Here is a 20,776-nt window from a genome sequence, read left to right on the forward strand (position 1 = left end):
CATGGGGACCAGCGACGCTGCCACTGCCGCCAGCGGTGCTAACCCTGAGGTGACCGCTCGAGGCAGTAGAGGCACTAACGGTCCGTTAGGACCCGGCGGGGTCACGTGACCGGTCACGGGGACCTTGCCTGACGTCAGCATCCGGTTTGTCCGCCAGCGCAGCCTGTCTGTTTCCATGGAAACCAACGGCGCTGTCACTCTGACAAACGGGGCCGTCCGAAGTAAGCCTACCTTGGCCGTCGCCCTCTCGTCTGAGCCCAAAGGCTCCGGACGGAGCGTCGACAAAGTCGTCCTCCCCTTAGGGAGTGCTTTGTCGCTCGTTAGTGGCGAACGAGGCCTGTAGTCCGTGAGGCGGTACGGCAAAGGGGGCATCTGTCCCTCCAAAATGGCGGAGACAGAGGTCCGCTCTTTGACCCAAGTATTTATTGAGACCCTTCAGATTCAGAATGGGTCGTACCCCCCCCCCCCCTTCTTTTCCACCAGAAAATATTACGAATAGAAAACCAGTTGGTTCCGATTCATAGATAGTTCTCTGACTATGTTACTCTGAATTCTAAGGAAACCGGGGTTACAACGTAACCTCGCGTTTCTTGACAAATTCTTCGTAACATACTCACTATGGAGAGAGAGTGAACCCCCTCTCTCAGAGACATGGTTGCCTTACCCTCTGCATGAGAGGAACAACACCGTGTCCGACATAGGAGATTATATGCATAAGAGCACGTGGAAAACACACCAGTACAACCACAATGTGTTGTTGCGGATCAGGGGAGTTGATCAGTACAATCACAGTGTGTCACTGCTGTACTGAAAAACCCTGTACACACACAGTGTAACGCTGATGTACTGGGATAGTAAACAGAAGTATCGGAAGTAATTCTTTAATAGCGCCCAAGCTCAAGAGGAAGGAGACTTCCTCCCTCAGAGTATTGGCTGCTGGACCCCTTGCACGGGAAAACAATACTTTTTCTGTCACGGGGGGATTTGTGGAGAAATGCAGCCTGAAACCCTTTAGTATTGCTTAGCAATACCTAAGCATTCGGCTTGCAAACCGTCCATTGCTTCACACACCGAGCGAGCGGATGTGACGTCATCGGCCGCTCGGAGAGTGGGAGCGTTGCCATGGGGACCGTTGCCATGGGGACCAGTGACGCTGCCACTGCCGCCGGCGGTGCTAACCCTCGGGCCAACGGAGGACTCGGAGGAGTCACGAGACTGGCCACGGGGAAAAACCCCGGCGTCAGAATTAAGCCCAAAGATATATACAGTGAAAACTATATATATATCAATGATTAATCCTACCTTGGCCGTCGCCAGAGTGTAGAAGAGAGAGTAACGTCACGCTTTGATGTCGCCGCAAAGCGGGCCTCTATGGGCTATAGTACCAACATTGGAACTATCTCATTGACGTAGAGTGACAGAGCACATCCGCATTCCATCCTCACAATGGGATCGACGCTACTGTCAGTACTCTCTTCCCAACTTACTCTGGCCGCCGCCATCTTGTCGACAAAGTTGTCCTCCTCTAGGAGGTGCTTTGTCGCCCTCCAGCGGCGAACGCGAGGCGGTACGGCCAAGGGGTCATGTCTGACCGAAGTACTTCCGGTTCACAGTGGTGCGTGGGCACTTCCTGTGGGACGGAAGCCTGTGAGGCGACAAAACCTTCCTCCCCGTAGGGGATGCTTTGTCGCTCGTTAAAGGCGAACGTGGCCTGCAAATCATGAGGCGGTACGGCCAAGGGGTCATGTCTGACCGAAGTACTTCCGGTTCACAGTGGTGCGTGGGCACTTCCTGTGAGACGGAAGCCTGTGAGGCGACAAAACCTTCCTCCCCGTAGGGGATGCTTTGTCGCTCGTTAAAGGCGAACGTGGCCTGCAAATCATGAGGCGGTACGGCCAAGGGGTCATGTCTGACCGAAGTACTTCCGGTTCACAGTGGTGCCTGGGCACTTCCTGTGGGACGGAAGGCAAAAACCGGCGTGACCCCATTCCACTGGCGCATTTGCGCCCTCTAGCGGACAGGGGTGCCATCTCGAGCTAACCTGTTAGCTTTCAACCGCAAGGCTAAGAGCGCGGAAAACTCAAAGGAGGAAAACTTGCTTTAGCAGTAAAAGAAAGAAAGAGAAGATAGCCGCGGGAGCGGAAATAATAAAACTTTTTTTTTTTTTAATAGGAGGAAAACCCGTTGGTTAGTACAAGTACCACCGAGTGGGCTAAAGCTGGTTTCTGTCCTGATCAAAGTTACGTTTGTTATTATTAAGGTATGTCTTGAGCTGTTGCATCTGCCATGCAGAGAAGCGAAAGAGGATGAGCCACGTCACGCAAGAGGTTTTATACCTCTTCCGGTTTACCGGACACGTGACATACCCTTCTCAGCCAATGAATGGCCCGGGAGTTTATGGTATGTAGCTCTGCATCACGCCAGGAGGCGCTGATATCCCATAGTGAGTATGTTACGGAGAATTGACAAGAAACTGATATCAATTAGTAGGCTAATTTTAAAGTTGATTGTTTTATGCAAGTGATCTTTTTATTGTAACCTCAGAGTACAGTACACCACGGTAACGCATACTGTACAGCTGTAAAAAAAAAGTCAACATTTCGTAACAGACGATTATTGTGTTGTGAAGCAACGACCCAGGCATTCTGGCCTGGTAAATAGCCTATTGTAAAACAATCTGTCATGTCTACCAAATTCATGCAGTTTTAACCTAATTCAGCACATGTTTCATGTTTCAATTCAATTGTGCAGTGTGTGGCCTTTTGTTCACTTTATCAAAGTCAATATGGCCCTCTGAAGAAAAAGAAAATGCTGCCAACCCCTGCTGTAGACTCTCAGTTTACTTCTAAATAAGACTAATACTTGTATTTAAGCTGACTTGACCTTGGTGGGAAGAAAACAAGAGAGGTTGGATTCAAAACAAGATCTTCTAAACTTTTCATTTTTATAATGCAAACTTTGTGAGTAGAGTTCTGATCAGAGCTTGGCAACTCCAGAAAATGGAGTTGCCAAGTACTTCACATCCCTGCTTCTCTGCATCAGTGTGAACTGTGTCGGGACGTTGGGCTTGCATGAGCACAGCTCATGTTGACTAACAACAAGGTTGCATCCATTGGACTAAAGATTTAGGGGTGCACCAGGTTGGGAATATGTACAAAAGTAATTTTTTATTGATATCTTAAAAAGGGAATGGCCAGATATATCTATATTTTCTATTCAAACAAAACAAATGTTTTAGCTACATTGTAATCTGTATGATAGAGCATGTTTATGTATTATACAATAGCACATCTGCAGTCGTTGGAGTTGTTCTCCCTACTTATCCATTGAGAAATGTAGACCCTGGTGTGCAGTAGGACACATCACAGGTTGACAAATGAAAAATAGTTTTGATTGTATGACCTACAGTTCAAGAGTTCTAGGCCAAAACATAACATGAGGCCGATTTGAAAATTAGGGAGTGTTGTCCTTTGTCTATGGCTGCCTGCACGAAAGATGCAGACGCCGATCGGTCTCGCAGTTTCGGAGATTAGCCAGGCACACACAGACGGGCAGGGGTAAAAACTTAAGTGGTGAAGCATTAAGACAACTTTGCTCATCTGGCTCATATTTATACACTGCTTACTTGGTATACAATTACAAACTGAGCAAAAGCACTTCAATGAAACTGAAGGGAGGGCTGTATGCAGATCGCTTGTTAGCCCCGACTCCAAAGTCTGACCGTACCCATACAGTGCCGTACAGTAACTTAGTTATGGTGGGCCCCAGTGCAGGCCAGTACTGTATGATGCCCCCGCACCACCCCCAGTACGTGAGGCAATCTGATGCTCAGCAGAATAACAATGTGGACTAAAGAAAACACATAGCTTATGAAGAATACGCATATCATATTATTTTACCCAAACAATTGGAAACCATGACTGTGATGGGCGTTTTTGAGGGTATGTATAGCAAATGGCAGCCCCAACACACCATACTGTAGGTGGGACTGGCCCATTCACAGGCCCCCACCACATTGGCCCCATTGCAACCACACTGCCTGCACTGTCTATATCTACGATTCTACGCCACTGGACCCAGAGGCTTCACGCTTGCAAATTTTACTTGCTGTGTGAACCGTGTAGTCCTCATGAAACATTAATGTAGTCGCTTCCTTCTTTGGGTTTGCATGAACACTGTGCTGTGAATTATTTCTACGTGCATACTTTTCCATATGAAATTTAATTTAAAAGTCCCTCTCGGCTCTCAGTCAGCTCGGCTCAACGGACCAAGTACCCAAGTTCCACAACTACGCATGTGCCGTCTCACTCAGGTGGCAGAAATAATTTTGGTTCCCTGAATGAAACTTCATAGACATCGTTTGCTCCCTGGAGCTCATGGGGGCGATACACTGCCTGGCAGTAATTGCTGCCTTAGCAGCTAAACTTGAGGGAAACAACACTCTCTGCCGCCTTGAGCAAGCCAGTGAGTGCATAGTTGTAGAGTTGTGGAGCAAAAATGTAGTTGTACTGTAATTTTAATATATACCAACTAAAATGTATAGGCTATAATATATATTATTACACGGCTTGGTTGGATGCTTGATTCTGATTGGTCAATCACTGAATTCAGCGGTGTGTTGTTTCAGAAAAATGACCACTGAGCTCTATAACAGACCGCTGTCTAATCAAAGGCTCAGAGCAGCTGCTTATATCAATCTGCGCTGCTTGATTTTATGCCGTGTCCAACATGGCAGCCATGTTAAACATTGCTCTCAAGAATGTTTTTGAAAACATTTGAAGCGAGAAATAGACCGAAAATCAATTCTAATTGATCAACATTTCTCACTTACTTTTGGGTACTTTTATTAATTTCTTTATTAAGTAGCCGTGTAATAAGTGGGATAATTGGTTAATTATCCCTTGCATAACACGCTTATCAATGTATCAATATTTGATGTCATCGCTAATAAAGTAAGAGTTGCCTGGTGAGAGACTAATGGGGATCTAAAATATTGACTTGTGTTTTGGTAGAAAGAAGTGACATTGTTGGAGCTCTACAATGTTAATCCATCCTCTTTTTTTAGCAGTGTTCAAGAGAAGTGGTCATGAATCTTTCAGCCATTCCCACCTAATTTGATAAGAACTGCGTAGAAAATGAATGAAGACTCTAGCTGTATGCCACTTGAGAGAATTTAAACTTCCCCATCCCTCCTATCTCCCTCAGTGAGATTGTTGGTGGGTTACTGAGACACATATTCAGAAAGTACTGTCGTATTGGTCGCTCTTTGTCATATGTATATCGGTTTCTGCGTATTGGCTCAATTTCAAACCAATTCCCTGGCTTTCTCACCACAGGCCCATCCGCATTCTCCCCTTCACTGATCTCCAAGGGCCTGGGTGGGCATAAGTAATTATTAGTAAACCAAATCGAGCGTGGACAAGGGAGGGCTTATATTACCATAACGCTGACTCCTAGCGAATCCTATCAGATCTTCAAGAGTGAAAGTCTCACTGGAGACACTCCACTGCAGGGCCAAGAAGGGAGGAGGGGGTGGCTTTAAGAATCCCAGAAAACGGACACCTTCATATACTCTGCTGCTGAGAATGATTGGTACAGTACCTTATTCCCTGCAATTTCCCAGAGTCCTTGGTGGTTTTGATAAGCCCAGAGGGCTGTGTGGTCAGTAAATCACCCTGCAGAGATGGCATTGAATTGAAGCCACCAGGCAGTGCATTAAACCTTCAACCAGGCCACCTTGTTAACACACTGATGGATATACCTGTTACACGTGTGTGTGTGTGTGTGTGTGTGTGTGTGTGTGTGTGTGTGTGTGTGTGTGTGTGTGTGTGTGTGTGTGTGTGTGTGTGTGTGTGTGTGTGTGTGTGTGTGTGTGTGTGTGTGTGTGTGTGTGTGTGTGGTAAGGACATGATTAATTAACTGTTTATCATATAGACTCAGAAATGCAGGTGACATGTGTGGTCCTTCAATCGCATGTTAACCTGCCGTAGAATATTTTTGTTTATATATATCATAATGTTTACTTGCTCACTGACAAACTATGCAGGCCGCCCCAGGCATCTGTGATATTTGTCTGTTTGTTTTTCCGACAGTTTAGTGAAGTTAATGAGATTTTCATCACAGCTGTCTTCCTAATAGCACTTGAACGATTGGGAGCAAGGAAAGTGGGGGATGGGGAGAAAACAGCCTGTCTCTGAGCTGACAGTTGGCTGTCTGTTCATTTTTCAGAAACTGACTTGGAAGACAAAGGATGTGGAAAAGTGCACAGTGAGAGGGAAGAACAGCGTGAGTATTCCTGCCTTCCTCCCCACCTCTACTTCTCTCATTCTGCCTTTTTTCTGTCTCTCTTGCTCTGACTCTGACTGTCATAGAGTGAAGTTTGTGATATGGTATGCATAGCTATCAGAATAGGCATCACTAAACAAATACAGTAGGTTAGAGGTTCTGCCTCCCTAGAAATGGTTTATGTTGTCTTCTGTTAACCTAAGCCCTATTATACACTTCATCGTATGACGACGAATAGCAAAAATTGCTGATCTGCGGCGCGTTGTTTAAAAAAAATATTTTTTACATTTTTGTAAATTTGTGAAAGATTTGGAGAATTCTTCACTATGACATGTCTAAAATAGCAACACAGAGTTAAAGTGCTTAAAGCTTTTAATTAATTTAAGATAAGATATTTGTATACTATACCTTTTTTTATTTATTTATGTTATATAATCTTATATAATTATCTCGATGTACCTCTGAGTGTGATGATGTACATTGTTATCGGCAGCGCGATTCACAGGTTTGGAAGTGTGACACAGCAGGGAGATAAGCACAGCCGGTGATAGACGGCAGGCACAGAGGCACGCGGAAGTCGGCGGCCTGTAGTTAAACCTTTTTTGCGTGGCGTGCTATGGCGCAAATCCCTGCCGGTCCAATAAAAATGAGAAGTCAAGTTGGAGAGAAGTGTGGAAAAATGCTGGATAAACTCATTTTGGCAGTTTCTGATTTAATGTCTTGGAAATTGTTTCTTTGCAGTGGAGAGTAGTGATATGACTAAAATGGCAACTGTTTATAGTTGCTGTCCGGCAGAAACCATCTCCATATTTTAACTTTTCGTGTTTTTTCGTACATGAATGCCCTACTTGATCACACTACAGCCACACACAAATGTATCAAAAGTAGCATCTAGATCTAGATGTGCTATTTTTGAATTTGAATTCTGAAAAGTAGAGACCAGTGTTTCAGCAGTCCATGCTGCAGATCCACAAGATTGACAGGTCCCAAATAACCTGGTAATTAAAGTACACTGATGAGGTTACGTGTCTAATCTAGTTTACCTGTGCTCTCAGGAACAGTCTGATCACAATCTATAAATCAAAGGGACCCATCCATTAATCAACAATAATTAATACAGTACCATGAAAGATATACATTAAATGTTTCAATATTCAAAGGCAACACACGAGGCTGCAGTAAATCACTCATTGGTTTTCAGAAATTCAACAGCCCCTTTACAATTACTTTATTATTCTGGTGTTACCACTTAAGCCTGATTCATACTGTACATTATCGTACAACTGTCGCATGGTGAAAAGAGCCGATCTCCAACCTCAAAACGTGTCGCTACACGTAAGCTTTTAGATATGTTTTTTCAGAAAAACATGAAACATTGAAAATTTTTGAAAACTAGATTTCTATTTCATGCGCAGGGAATATTCAGTGCTTTAAGCACCGCCTCTGGCGGTCATTTGGGATTCATAGAACCGTAGTTACAGTACATATGTAACTATCGTTTCAGGCCGTGTTGCGGCCCTCAAATCTTCATCTTCATGGTCTCCACATATGTGATGCCCACCTACGCCGGATTTTGAGGCCACATAGTGGGATAAATTAGAATCTAGTCACGCTCTGACATCATCAGTGACATCAACAATATTGATATAACTGTCCGCACGCCAGAATAGTCTCCATATACAGTATGGGCAAGTTACGTCTGTTACACCCACCGTCCACCCACTTTCAAGGCAATTTTTATATACTGTAGGAAGGATCTTTTCCTATGATGGCATGCTTTAAGTATAGACACCAGTGTACAGTAACTATACCACATGACCTCAGAATGAATGACGGTTCCCTGGCTCTGGCTGACTGAAAGGAGGACAAAGTAGACAAGCTTACCCATCCAGCATGAAAGTAAAGCTAGTTTTTGTCTTGCTGGTTTTGTTTGTAAGACCTGCTGCAATGGTGCAGCTGGTGCACTACAAGCTGATATGGACCATGGACCTCATCACTGTGGTCATGTAATCACCAGCTGTTTGCCTTCTGATAGGATGAATGCTACAACTACATCAAAGTGCTGGTACCACGAAATGACGAGACGTTGTTTGCCTGTGGCACTAATGCCTTCAACCCAACCTGCCGTAACTACAAGGTAAGACTATGACATAACATTGCTGTATTCTGCCTCCATTGTGAGATTATATAAAAAAAAACTCAAATTACAAATAATAAATCATGTTACTGTCACTATCAGTTATATATCGCTGTTTAACATTGTATATATTGCTGTATAGCCTGTATAGAGAATGTGGTTCTTTGGTTCACCTAATTACTATTCAATTATTCAACTAAATAATTGTTCCAAACAAAAAACATGATGGAGTGCTACAGAATTTATGCAAAAGTACAATTACCAGGCAGGCCCATTAAGTCAAATAACAGACCCAGACATTTTATTAATGTCTTGCATGGTAAGATAACTTCAACAGCTCTGTGTTAATGGAATAATATATTGCTCCGAAAGAGCAATCTGCTGACGGAGCACAAGATAGTGGCTGATAGTGGCAATATCATGACAGACTCTTTTCACACAATTGAGAAATGCTGCCAAAAGCATGGGAAAAGACACTAAAAAGTTAACTTGCCTCAATCCTACACAGTAAAATTTTGGATAGAAAATGTTGGAGTATTAATTTAAGTCTGAGAGTGTAAACATCAATATTTACATGCTCTAAGTAAAATTGTGGCATACGTATTTTATACTTTAATAAAACAACTCGTGTTACCTTGTTTCTATGGTTGATTGGAATAAAGCATACTCTAGCATACTCATAAGGAAAAGCATGGTTTTCAGTTTGCTCTTGTACTGCACAGATAAGTCCAAAGTCATGATAACTCTGTCAAACAAAAGCCTGCAGTAAAGGCCTGGTTCTGCTACAGAGGTGACATCACAGGTTTTGACCATGAGTCACTCCAGGCCGTTAGTAAAGGGGGTTGGGGGAGGAACATAACACCTACAGCACATAAATCGCAAAGCGGAGAGGAGTGGGGTAAAGCCAAGAGGAAACTAAGTAATTCCACATTGTCCCACACAAAAGACTAGCTTCCTCCATTGACTCACCGTGGTAGGGAGACACTGATTTACACTTAAACCACAACCCCCCCCCCAGTCTGGAAAAAACATGCACGCGATGACTGTGCAGACAGCTGGAGAAAGTGTTAGGAAATGTAAATCATATCACGCTCTCTGTTTCCGAGACTCCTCAGGAAAGCCACAGAGGGAGGACAAAGCAGAATGGAAATGAAATCGAGATAGTGGGGAGGTCGTGTATTTGACACATACACCCATCTGTGCGTGTGTTGTCATGCACACGTAGTCGCGTACGGCAGTGTCTGTTTTTTCAAAGACAGACAGGGGTGTTGGGGTCAAAGGCATGAATGGGTGTTCAGCCACGGAGACACCACATCATTGACCAGTAAACTATGCCAGCTGGGCCAGAAAACAACTCAGAGGTTGCGATCAGCATGTGGCTGTAACCTAAAGGTCAGATATGAAGTACCCAATCAGTGTCTCCATCTGCCCAGTATGGCAGCTATGAGCGGGGCAGAAATGAGCAGAATGATGAATTGCTCACCCATTGCATTCTATAACGTTCATGAGGTGTGTAGTAACTGAGTGAACACACACAAACTTAACGTGGATGCCCAAAACGTACACCGTAGCTCGGGGCTTCATATCATAAAATTTTGGTGTTTGCCTTGTCTTTATCTGTATTTATCTCCCTGGATGTTCTGCAAAGTCCCTTATCCAGTTTTGAGAACGTCTTAAAAATACAACATCCAGGATAAAAGTAATCCACCAAGAAGGAGTGTTCAAATTTACTTTTTAATTCTTATCTTTGTATAAGATTGGAGCAAACTAATTTCGCAATGTGACTTCTTCAGGTTTGCTCTCCAGAAGAGCAAACCTGAGGAAGCCACGATGCAAAACGCATCTATCTGAATTAAACTAAAAAGTTGATCTGAACACTTCTGGTGTACATTGGATTATTTTGATCTTGAATGTTGTGTTCCTGCTCTAGCATGGCAGTGCACAGGGCACCCATACCCACATCTTTATAAATACATTTCACCTCACTTGACTGAGCTTTAGAATATTTAATAATGATTGAATCTGATCACTTTTACTGTAGTGGAATCTGTTAGTGGTATCATTGGGTTATACTGTAAAAGCAATGTCATATCAAACATCGGTAAGCCAGAGAGCAGTGACATGGCAACATACACAAACCCATGTGTTAATGACCAGCTTGTATTTCTCCATGTGCACACTGTGTCACCTTTTCACCACCAAGTGCTGAATGTGCATTGACTTACCCTCAGAGAAAGACACCACCCTCACACGCCTTCCTTTTTCACCCGCACACACACACACACACACACACACACTATTGGGAGTGGACTACTCTTTAGTGTTGTGGGTGAGGTTTACAACCTTGTTAACAGCAGGTCCAAAAATAGCAGCTAAAATATTTGTAGTCAAGATAGAGTAGGTGCTCTCTGTATACGGTGGCATGACTGAAAACCAACACGCCTCTGTTATTAAGCCGGCACATATACAATACATCTAATAAAAGTAATCTTTATGGCGCACGTGCTGCCATTAATTGACACATTTATTTGGTGCGCATCCTTTGCAGTTAGCCACAATACTCCACACATAAAGGACTTTGAGTTTGAGGTGAATCGATTTTGTAGCTGAAGGACAATAACCGCTACAGGGTTTACAAGCGTAAACGTAAACGCACTTGTTTTGGTACATGTATTTACAATGGCGGCCATGTCTTTTATATCCTGGCGCGCAATGTATCGAGTTAGCATTAAACTCCTACAATGGGCCATATAAAGTGTTCCATTGCTGTTGTGTACTTTCTAACCTAGATGTCCACACTGGAGCAGGATGGAGAGGAAGTAGTAGGACAGGCTCGCTGCCCCTTTGAATCACGGCAGTCCAACGTTGGCCTCTTCGCTGGTGAGTGCAGCAGGTCACCGGTTCATACATGTCACGTGCTATTGTGTGTTTATCCGTTGTGTGATCATCCCGAATTGACATCTCCTAATACGCCAAACCTCTGCTTGCTCTCACAGTCACACGGAATAAGAACATCAGGTAAACCCTAAAATGTTCAATGTAAAATGAATGCCCAAGGATGGAATTTGGGATAACGTTTGCTGATCATGGTGGAAAAGGAGGCTGGTCCCGTGTCAGCCCTCAGATACGGTACAAGACAAGTTCATCCAGGAGAAGTGAACTGACATACCAGTCAGTCCAGGGGCCTGGAGCAGGGGGCTCAGCAATCTGATAGCCAGACCTGCATTCAATCCTGCCAATTTTCCAGTGACATTTACGCAAAGTTCATATCGAGTGTTATCAAGAACGACGAGCTCCTCCTACATCTGTTTTATTCTCTCCCTCTCTAAAGGGCAATAAAAGTCAACTGTGACTAAAATAGACACTTGAAAGAAATTGTTTTTCCCTACTATGACACCCTTTTCTTTTACCCTCCTTTCTCCACTCAGGTGGCGATTTCTACTCGGCCACCATGACAGACTTCTTGGCGAGCGATGCAGTGATTTACCGCAGTCTGGGAGAAAGCAGCCCCGTTCTTCGCACAGTCAAATATGATTCCAAATGGCTGCGAGGTGAGGCTCCAGTGTTGTAATAACTCTAGAATATTAAATACATCCTTTAGCTCCAAGCACTGAGTTGTTGAGGTTTTATGCTCAAATGCAGCAGCTAGACTGTTTCTTTTTAGTTTTTCTTATTTGTTTTTCAGATTACATAATTTATCAACATCTTACACACACTAGTCCCAATATTTTAGGTACCTTCTTCAGCACTAAACCTACAGCATACTGTATATTTATATTGTTAATAATACTACTGTACCATTAAGATCATTTTGTTAGTCTAGTGTTGCACTCATTGGAAAACTGTACAAGAGCATGAGTTAAATACTTGTATGTGTATCACGTCTATTCTTGGAAAACAAAGTTCCTACTTTCTACAATAACATGAAAAATTGTTCCGTAAGATCATGCTGTTCCAGCCTATCATATGGACTCATCGTTCAAAATGAATGTTTGTGTTTCGTGCAAGCAATTCTCCTCTCCTCCTCTAATGTGCATGCAATGTTGTGTTGAATACAAAGCAGCGCTGTCACTTTGTCACCATTACATCGTTCCTCTCATGTCTCCCTCAGAGCCTCATTTTCTCCATGCCATCGAGTACGGCAACTATGTGTACTTTTTCTTCAGCGAGATTGCGGTGGAGTACACCACACTTGGAAAGGTGAGGGACTTGTTATTCAAGACCATGCAGTCACAGTACACACCAAAACCTTTTGCCGCGTGACACACCTGCACTGTTGTTCCCTGCACAGGAATGAAATCAAACGAGATCACGTGGAGCGCAAAAACACACACGCACACACCCATTACACTTGTAATTGCAGTCAGGTGTTCCGTGTGTATACTGTACATTTGCAGTGGTAAACATGCACGTCTGTCGTCACTGGTTGTGCTTGGCTCCCTGTCCCCTCCCTCAGGTGGTGTTCTCCAGAGTGGCACGTGTGTGCAAGAATGACAATGGAGGTTCGCCGCGGGTTCTCGAGCGTTACTGGACGTCATTCCTCAAAGCCAGACTGAACTGCTCCGTCCCTGGCGACTCCTTCTTCTACTTTGACGTGCTGCAGTCGCTGACTAATGTACTGCAAATCAATCACCGCCCCGCTGTGCTGGGCGTCTTCACCACGCAGGCTAACAGGTCAGCCAGTGCCGCTGAGGCGGGCGATACCCTTACACTTTTAAATAGATACAGGCCAGTCCTGTTTGTCTGTGTCCTTTTTGAATCCTTGTGAAATGATCTGTGGTGTGTGAGTGGGTTTTTGAGGTGGGTGGCGGAATTGATTTTTTTGAGGCATACTCAACCTCTTGAGGCATTGATATTATGTTTTGTTGTTTCTTTGATCTATATGTACAGTATGTAGGTATATGTATGGGTGCACAGTACAGTATATGTACTGTACTAAAGGGTTCAGGACACTGCGTGGCCCTCACACCTACATTGCACCGCCGATCCGATTGATATGTCTGAGTCATAGTGTCGGGGGCTTTGTCAAAGTACCCGTTGTACCTGTCTGTCGGTGTTCCTTTTGTGCCCATATGGAGATCTCTGTATCTGTGTTTTTATATATGTCTATATGTAAATTTGAGTATACTATTAAGTTTGCAAATGTACTAACGGGTCAGTGAATTTGAGAAAAAGCTGAACTGTGGGAGGAGGAGTGCTTATGTTGCAGCAATACGGGCATTCCCCGACAGTGAGGCCTTGAGGCTCGTGAGCAAGCGCGATAGAGCAAGCGAGTGGCCACGACGAATAGACGATAACCTTGTGTGTTGACTAGTGCGCCGCCAACAATGTTTTGCTTTGTGTTAATAAAAATAACAATAATATTGTTTTTGAGTAATTACAATTTTAAAATAATTATAATTACAGTAAGTAAATATCTCCTTTCCCTCAGTATCACAGGCTCAGCCGTGTGTGCCTTCTACATGGACGACATCGAGAAGGCCTTCAACGGCAAGTTTAAGGAGCAGAGGAACAGCGAGTCTGCATGGACGCCTGTCCCTGAAGAACAGGTACCCAAGCCCAGGTGAGTCACATCATTGAAAGACGTCATAAGCATTTATAAGAAGGTAATTGTTCCATGCTGTTGATTGCTTGTCGTCTTGTCTGAGATCTTTGTACTGTGCTTTGTACTGTTATAAACAATGTACTTTGTTTATAAAAGGTTAATTAAATGAAAAGAAAAAAAAACATAATTATATACAATGGAGGGTGCAGCTGCTACTGTCATTGTCTTGTACGTACATCACTGAGCAAGAAACCACTTTTGCACATGACACCAGACACCTGCAGACGTCACCCCCCCCTCTCTCACACACACACACACACACACACACACACACACACACACACACACACACACACACACACACACACACACACACACACACACACACACACACACACACACACACACACCCCTCCCTCTGAAAACAAACAGCTGCAAGTGTTTGTACATCTGTGTTCTTGGAGTTTGATTCCCTCCTGACAGTCTCCTGCATTGTCGTTTCACAGACCGGGCTGCTGTTCTGGAGACGGCTCAGCAGCTGCCTACAAGTCCTCCACCACCTTCCCAGATGAAACCCTGACCTTCATCAAATCCTACCCACTTATGGATGAGTCAGTGCCTTCAGTCAATGACCGGCCCTACTTCACACGCACAACTAGCAGGTACAGAGAGATGGATAGATTAAACTCCCAATTTATTAGGCGCTTGATTGCAGGAGTCTTCACAATCACATAGATTCTTGAAGACTTCGACTTGGAAAATAAGATCCAATTGCACTTTGGAGCTTATGGTACTGTAGACTCCAGCCACATGTTAAACTCATTATTAGCCATCACATACTGTTAGTACCTGTAGTCAATCCTTTGAGAGAGGAGAAATCTCCTTAATAGAATCAACACATAACGGTAATTAAACACAGCAGCGGTACAGTGGTGTTTCAGCTGGATACGCTGTGCAGAAATTACCAATTGGGGAAAAAAAACTAGGTGTTAAATTGTGTTATGTATGGCTGCTGTGTTATGTTCTACCCTGAAACGTCACTGCCCCTCACACTGGGGCTGGGATTGGTATTGATGAGTGAAGTCGGGTGTAACACACAACCTTGTCCCTCATTAAAACCCATTAGATTTATTCACAATGTGGAAACGGTTCGATTGCCTCCCTCATCAAAGAGCAACCTCACCAGGATGAGAGTCTGTTCTAAAGCATTGACCTGACCTGCAGGGAACTATCATGCGAGAAAGTCATTGGAATGTGTGTGTGTGTGTGTACATGTGTGTGATATTTGAGAATGCAGGCATGTAATACACACAAACATCCCAGACAGCCCACATACACACACACACGCACACATACACGTTTACCCACAGCTCCCTGCCACGACTTCTGAAGCGGAGCCAGCCTGACAGCCAACCAGGCGCTGTGGCGGCTCCACGCTGGGGAAGGTGCACTGTATCACATCTGGCGCCAAAACATCACATCTGCTTTGTCGCTCCCCGGAGAGGAGCTGAATAAATGAAATCTAACCAAGGGCGCGCATCATGCAATAATGGCGAGGCACTGCATCGCCGTGCAAGTTTAGTGACTGTGGGCGAACGCCCCTCACCCCAACATTGGTGGAAAACCAGCTTGGAGGAAGAGAGGCACAGAGTGAACCTGCACTGACGTCCTTATGAAAGGACACATTGGAATCTGATAGGGCTGTGTAGCGCCGCTCACACAGAGATCACAGAAAAACAGTGAAAGAGCTCTCAATGTAGTTTCCCTGATCCTTGTAGTCTGACAGGTGAATTGGAGGGATAGGGGCATAAATGGATAGATGCTCAGTGAAATCTGGATGTGTTGCGTAGAAACGCTCAAAGGGCTCACAGAGAGATCACTGACGAACAGAAAGGAATCTCGCTGCGGGATTCCTACGGTCTCATGATAAGGAAAGGATAAGCTGGTTGGATGGAGGCTGAGTTGTGGATGGGAAGAGGTATAGATGACGAATATTGGCACGATGGCCAGTTAAACGCACGTTTGAGGTTTTGGTTTTTCACATCATTGTCACAAAATGACAATGATGTTAACAAAGACTCTTTAAAAACAAACTCTACATTTTTTTTTTTTTTAGGGAAAAACATTCTTGGGGTACATGAGTTTCTGCCCGGTTTGTGCATTTACCACACAATTTATCACACAGTTGCAACATCCCTGGTTTGTTTCCAGCTAGGGACCTCTGTTGCATGTTACCCCATGCACTCTGTGCCTCTCTGTTTTTTCAAGGAGTATTTAAAGCTTCTACAAATGTATCTGCTGTTTCCAATTAGCACTTACTTGAGGATTCGACTCCTTTACTCCACATTAGCACCAGTGTGATTCCCCCTGCCACGTTTAGTGTACATGTATTTGTCCTGGATGTGTTTGTGTCTGCAACATATCCCGTCAAATTCAAATTCCTTGTGCATGCTGTGTGTGTACTGGGCGAATTCAAGTGATTCTCCAAAGGAGTAATATTTCTAATATTGAATCTTTCTTGTCTTTTTGTTTTCCAGATTTAAATTGACCCAAATTGCTGTGGACACGTCAGCTGGGCCATATAAGAACCACACCGTGGTGTTCCTAGGTTCAGAGAACGGCCATGTGCTGAAGATCCTGGCCAGCACTCAGGGCTCCAACGCCTCCTTCAGCACCCAGCTCCTAGAGGACATCGACGTCTACAACCCAAACAAGTCAGAAAATCACTCGTATAACTTATTTTATTCTTGGTTTCTGTGGGGGCGATCACACTGAGACTCGTCGCTAGAAACATGTCGTCCCCAAACCCATTGTTTTCCTATGGTTGGCACCCCTGGCATGCGTGCCAGGTGCTCCTCTCTTGCGCTGCCCGTCCCTTTTTTTAGTGATGCACTTTACACTTGGCAAAGGGTTGAATTTTGATATTTGGTTACAATTAACTATATAATTCAAGGTCACCCCATTATTCAAAGACTAATCCAATAGCACAGCAATGGCAAGAGCTTGACATCTGTTTGAATAAAAAAAAAATATGATTTTGTTTATCAATTGAACGCCCGGTTGTGTAAGCAGACAACTACGACCACAGGTGCACCACACTTTTGCCTGATGCGCTTTTCCCAAGGTGTTCTTTTAAATTAACTTTCCTGTAGCAACATACCTCGGTGTGATCGCCCCCATAGTCTTTCTTTTATTCTTTGCTTTGTTCTTTTTTCAACTTACCTTCTACTGTCACTCTTTCATCTCCTCCTCCTTTTGCTTCTGCAGAACAGTCACTCTCTGTGTCTGTTCTGCCTCAATATGTCCTGCCCACCCTTTCTCTAGTCTATTGTCAGACTTTGCATCATAGAGTGGATGCATTTTGCCGTCTTGTGGGGGGTGGGGGGAGGTTGTTTTTGTTTTTATTGTGCACAGCTTGACAAGTCTTGCTCTTGTGAATTCTGCACCCTCATTCACAGAGAACAGCTTTCCACTTTGCTCTGACTCCACCAGCCTTCAGCATCTAGTTTTACGGTAGCAAAATGAAACAAAATGAGTTCTCGATCCTAACAGCATGCTGTTGTCCTGTATTATTAGATGCAATGTGCGTGGTGAGGACAGGAGAGTGCTTGGCCTGGAGTTGGACAGAGACCACCACGCTTTGTTTGTGGCATTCTCCAGCTGTGTCATCCGCATGCCACTCAGCCGCTGTTCCGATTATGGCAACTGCAAGAAGTAAGTGGCCTTTATACAATTTAGGCATTATCCAGAGTGTCTTGTACAGTAGACAGCGCAATTGGTCAGAGTAAGCGCCATGTAGGATTGCAACTATCTATTTTCTTAGCAAGTATTCTATTGTTAACTTTTTATTTATTTAATGGCATAATCAAGAAGCCAATTTTTGGATTTTGGATTTTATCTTGGATTCTTTTTAAATATATCAACAAATTCATAAGGAAACAAATCATAATAGTTTTTTATAATCGACTGAATGGATTAGTCTGTCACATGTGCAAAAGTGTGTGTGTGTGTCCTAGAAATAATTACAAATAATTGGGCACACAAAAAGATCCCCTTTATGTTTAATAAAGTACTTTGAAAATCTAGTTTCTCCAGAAGCCCTTGAACATAGGATGGAAGACGTCAAAGATGACAAAAAAAACATTTTGTTTATAAGACAAGCTTGCGTTTCATATCACACATCATATGCACTTTAGTATGAGTAGAGCATGACTCTAACCCCGTGATGGGTTTCATTCACTGTTCGCAACATGTTCTAAGCCATAGAGCACGATGCAAACATTTGTATTTAATAGTATGCTATTCCCATCTAGGAGGTTATTGTGTAAGTCAGTTTACAGTATCTTAAATATGGCTGAGGTGGTGGTTGTAAACAAATAATTTAGCATCAAGTAATTAGCAGCACAAAAGCAGCTTCTATTACTGTAGAATATTTATAAGACCTTTTGTGAAACACATAAACAATATTCTGTTTCTAAACATTAGGTTTGGAATTACTGTTTAGAGGCTGAGGTTGTTTATGGATATTCTAGATCTCTTTGTTTGAGAACTTTTGTTTTGTCAGGCAGGGTTTTACTCCTTGCTAATGTACTCGCTTCCCCGCCTCATGTTCTATTTTTGGTACTGGAATGTTTACCCCCACTCACCCCGGTCGCAATGAAGAGAAAAGATTTCTCTTCAGTATCCTACTGGGAACGCGTATACCCCTATAGCATGCTAACGCCTCATTGCCGGGGCCCCAAAAAGTTCTCAACAGCATTTATGCACAAATTGGAACCAGCTGATTGGCCAACAGCCAGCGGTGGCCAGCGTTTTCTCTAGCCCGAGTATGAGAAAGGAGGGAAGGGAGGTACCGTAATAGGAGCGAGGGAAAAAGCGGATAAGGTCCGTCTCACTTTAGTGGGCTTACGGGTCGACTGCATCTTTGGATCCTTTTTAGAGTGTGCGGCAGCCGCCCACCTCATCCAGGGATTATGGGCCCCCTTAAGGCTCATCAGGCCAAGCTAGGGGGTCCTGTGTCAGCTGTGTGTCTTCTTTCACCTCACCGCTCTATCGTTCTACCTCCAAATGAGATTTGGTCTGTGTATCTCTCCCAGTTACTGTCTCCATTTTCCTCGCTCTCTCTCACTGCATTCTTCAATTCCTGCTCATTCTCTGTTTATTTCCCTCTCGCTCTCTCGCAGCCCCCCTTTCCGTAGCCTCGCTTGCTCACAAAAGTGTACGTCAGGTTTCTATTTTTCACTTGGGGCACTGGTGCCGATATTAGGTTTCAGAAATTACAATGTTTTGGGACAGCGGCAAGGCATTGTATGAAAGGGGTGTTTTGATGAAATGATGGTGGCTGGACACAGAAGGAATTGTGCCTTCACTGCCTTGATAATCTGCAGAGACAGAGATTTGTAGCCCAGTTGGACATGTACATTTCCTGGAAATAACCTGTTTTTATTATGTTCCTATCTTTCTTTCTTTTTTCTTTCTTTTTCAGTTTAGTCAGTCTAGAATAAACAAAATAGTGTGCTTATCACTGCTGCTGGCTGAAATGCTGGTAAATGCAATTTTGCCCATTTTCTTTCCTGTTATTTATAATGCATGCATTGTATGTGCTGACTGAGCTCTGTGCAATGCAAAAATACAATGTCCATGTTAAAATGTACAATTTCTTTCCAAATTCAAGACACATGTATGTTTTCCTCTGACTGCAGCTTTTCATCACAGTATTTGAGTTCAAAATGCTGCACAGTAAATTCATCAGTGTTAACTCATTGAGTGCCAGGATTGCCAGAATTATTTCAGAATTAATTCTGAAAAGTGCCAGAGTTTTTTTCACAGAAAACAAAAAGTGCTTAGGAAGCGAGATACAGCCTTTTTCAGTTCTAAGTTAAACAAGGAGTGGATGGAGCTGCAAATCTTCAGATGATGATATCTTGGGTTCCGAGCATGTTTTTCAATTTTTTATTTTTTATTTGTTTTACTATTTTTACAAAAACACGTCAAACACGTCAGGCACTCAATGAGTTAATATAAAAATGTACCCAAATGGACAGTAAGAGTCCATTTGGCTCAGAGTTTTACTGTGGGAATGGGTTATGTTATATCCTATAGACGAGGGGGTATTCCCTGGATGTTAGCCAACTGACAACTAAAAGTTACGAGCCCAGACCTCGGAGAGCTGCAGAGATCCCACCTCCCCACTGAAACTAATGGATGTTCCTTATAGCCGTAGGCGAGGATGCACACCTGTGTGTTCATCATAGCCTGACAGAGCATGAGCAAGAAGCCAGTGGGCAAGTCTGGAAGAGTGTGACGTTTTAAAGAGACATAAGGGACAGACACACATGCACGCCCATGCGCGTACAGTCAGTCTCACACTGGACACAAAGCCAATAACTTCACCCTCCGCTCACTGTGTTCCAAACCGCAGTGGACACAACTGACCTCTTTTCCCACAGTGCTCTGCTGTGGAGATTGGCCACCCGCTGTCCTGTCAGGTCAGCTGTGTCATTCTGTCTTAGACCACCACTGGCTCCAAGAAGCCCCTGGAGAGTAACAGACTGACCAGACCTGAAATTAGCACGTACACTGCAGTGCAGAGTACAGTACCGCATGGATGGATGGAAGGAAGGCAGCAAGAAAGAAAGACAGACAGCAACTATGAAATGTATTGTATAAGCCCCCTTTCCAAACAAAATGGATTTACAGCAAGACCAAAAAAATATTTAGCAGAAAAAATTATAACTTTTATGGCAATGAAAGAAATCATGTCCCAAAAAGTGAAACAAAAGGATGTGAAACAAACAAGAGAGGACAAT

General features: G+C 43.7%; 1 protein-coding gene across 2 annotated transcripts in view; it reads left to right on the forward strand.

Annotated features, from left to right (window-relative positions):
* The window catches only part of sema6cb (semaphorin 6Cb), a 134,080-nt gene that overhangs the window by 88,001 nt on the left and 25,303 nt on the right, over positions 1-20,776 (forward strand). For both annotated transcript variants that reach the window (XM_080427438.1, XM_080427439.1), the window contains exons 7-16: positions 6,229-6,285; positions 8,321-8,422; positions 11,212-11,302; positions 11,851-11,973; positions 12,534-12,622; positions 12,879-13,096; positions 13,854-13,985; positions 14,474-14,629; positions 16,505-16,681; positions 17,544-17,681. In XM_080427438.1, coding sequence (XP_080283564.1) covers positions 6,229-6,285; positions 8,321-8,422; positions 11,212-11,302; positions 11,851-11,973; positions 12,534-12,622; positions 12,879-13,096; positions 13,854-13,985; positions 14,474-14,629; positions 16,505-16,681; positions 17,544-17,681 — 1,283 coding nt within the window. The remainder of the gene's footprint in view (positions 1-6,228; positions 6,286-8,320; positions 8,423-11,211; positions 11,303-11,850; positions 11,974-12,533; positions 12,623-12,878; positions 13,097-13,853; positions 13,986-14,473; positions 14,630-16,504; positions 16,682-17,543; positions 17,682-20,776) is intronic.

The sequence above is a fragment of the Gymnoscopelus braueri genome, assembly GCF_963280865.1.
Source record: "Gymnoscopelus braueri genome assembly, chromosome: 4".
NCBI classification, from domain to species: Eukaryota; Metazoa; Chordata; class Actinopteri; order Myctophiformes; family Myctophidae; genus Gymnoscopelus; species Gymnoscopelus braueri.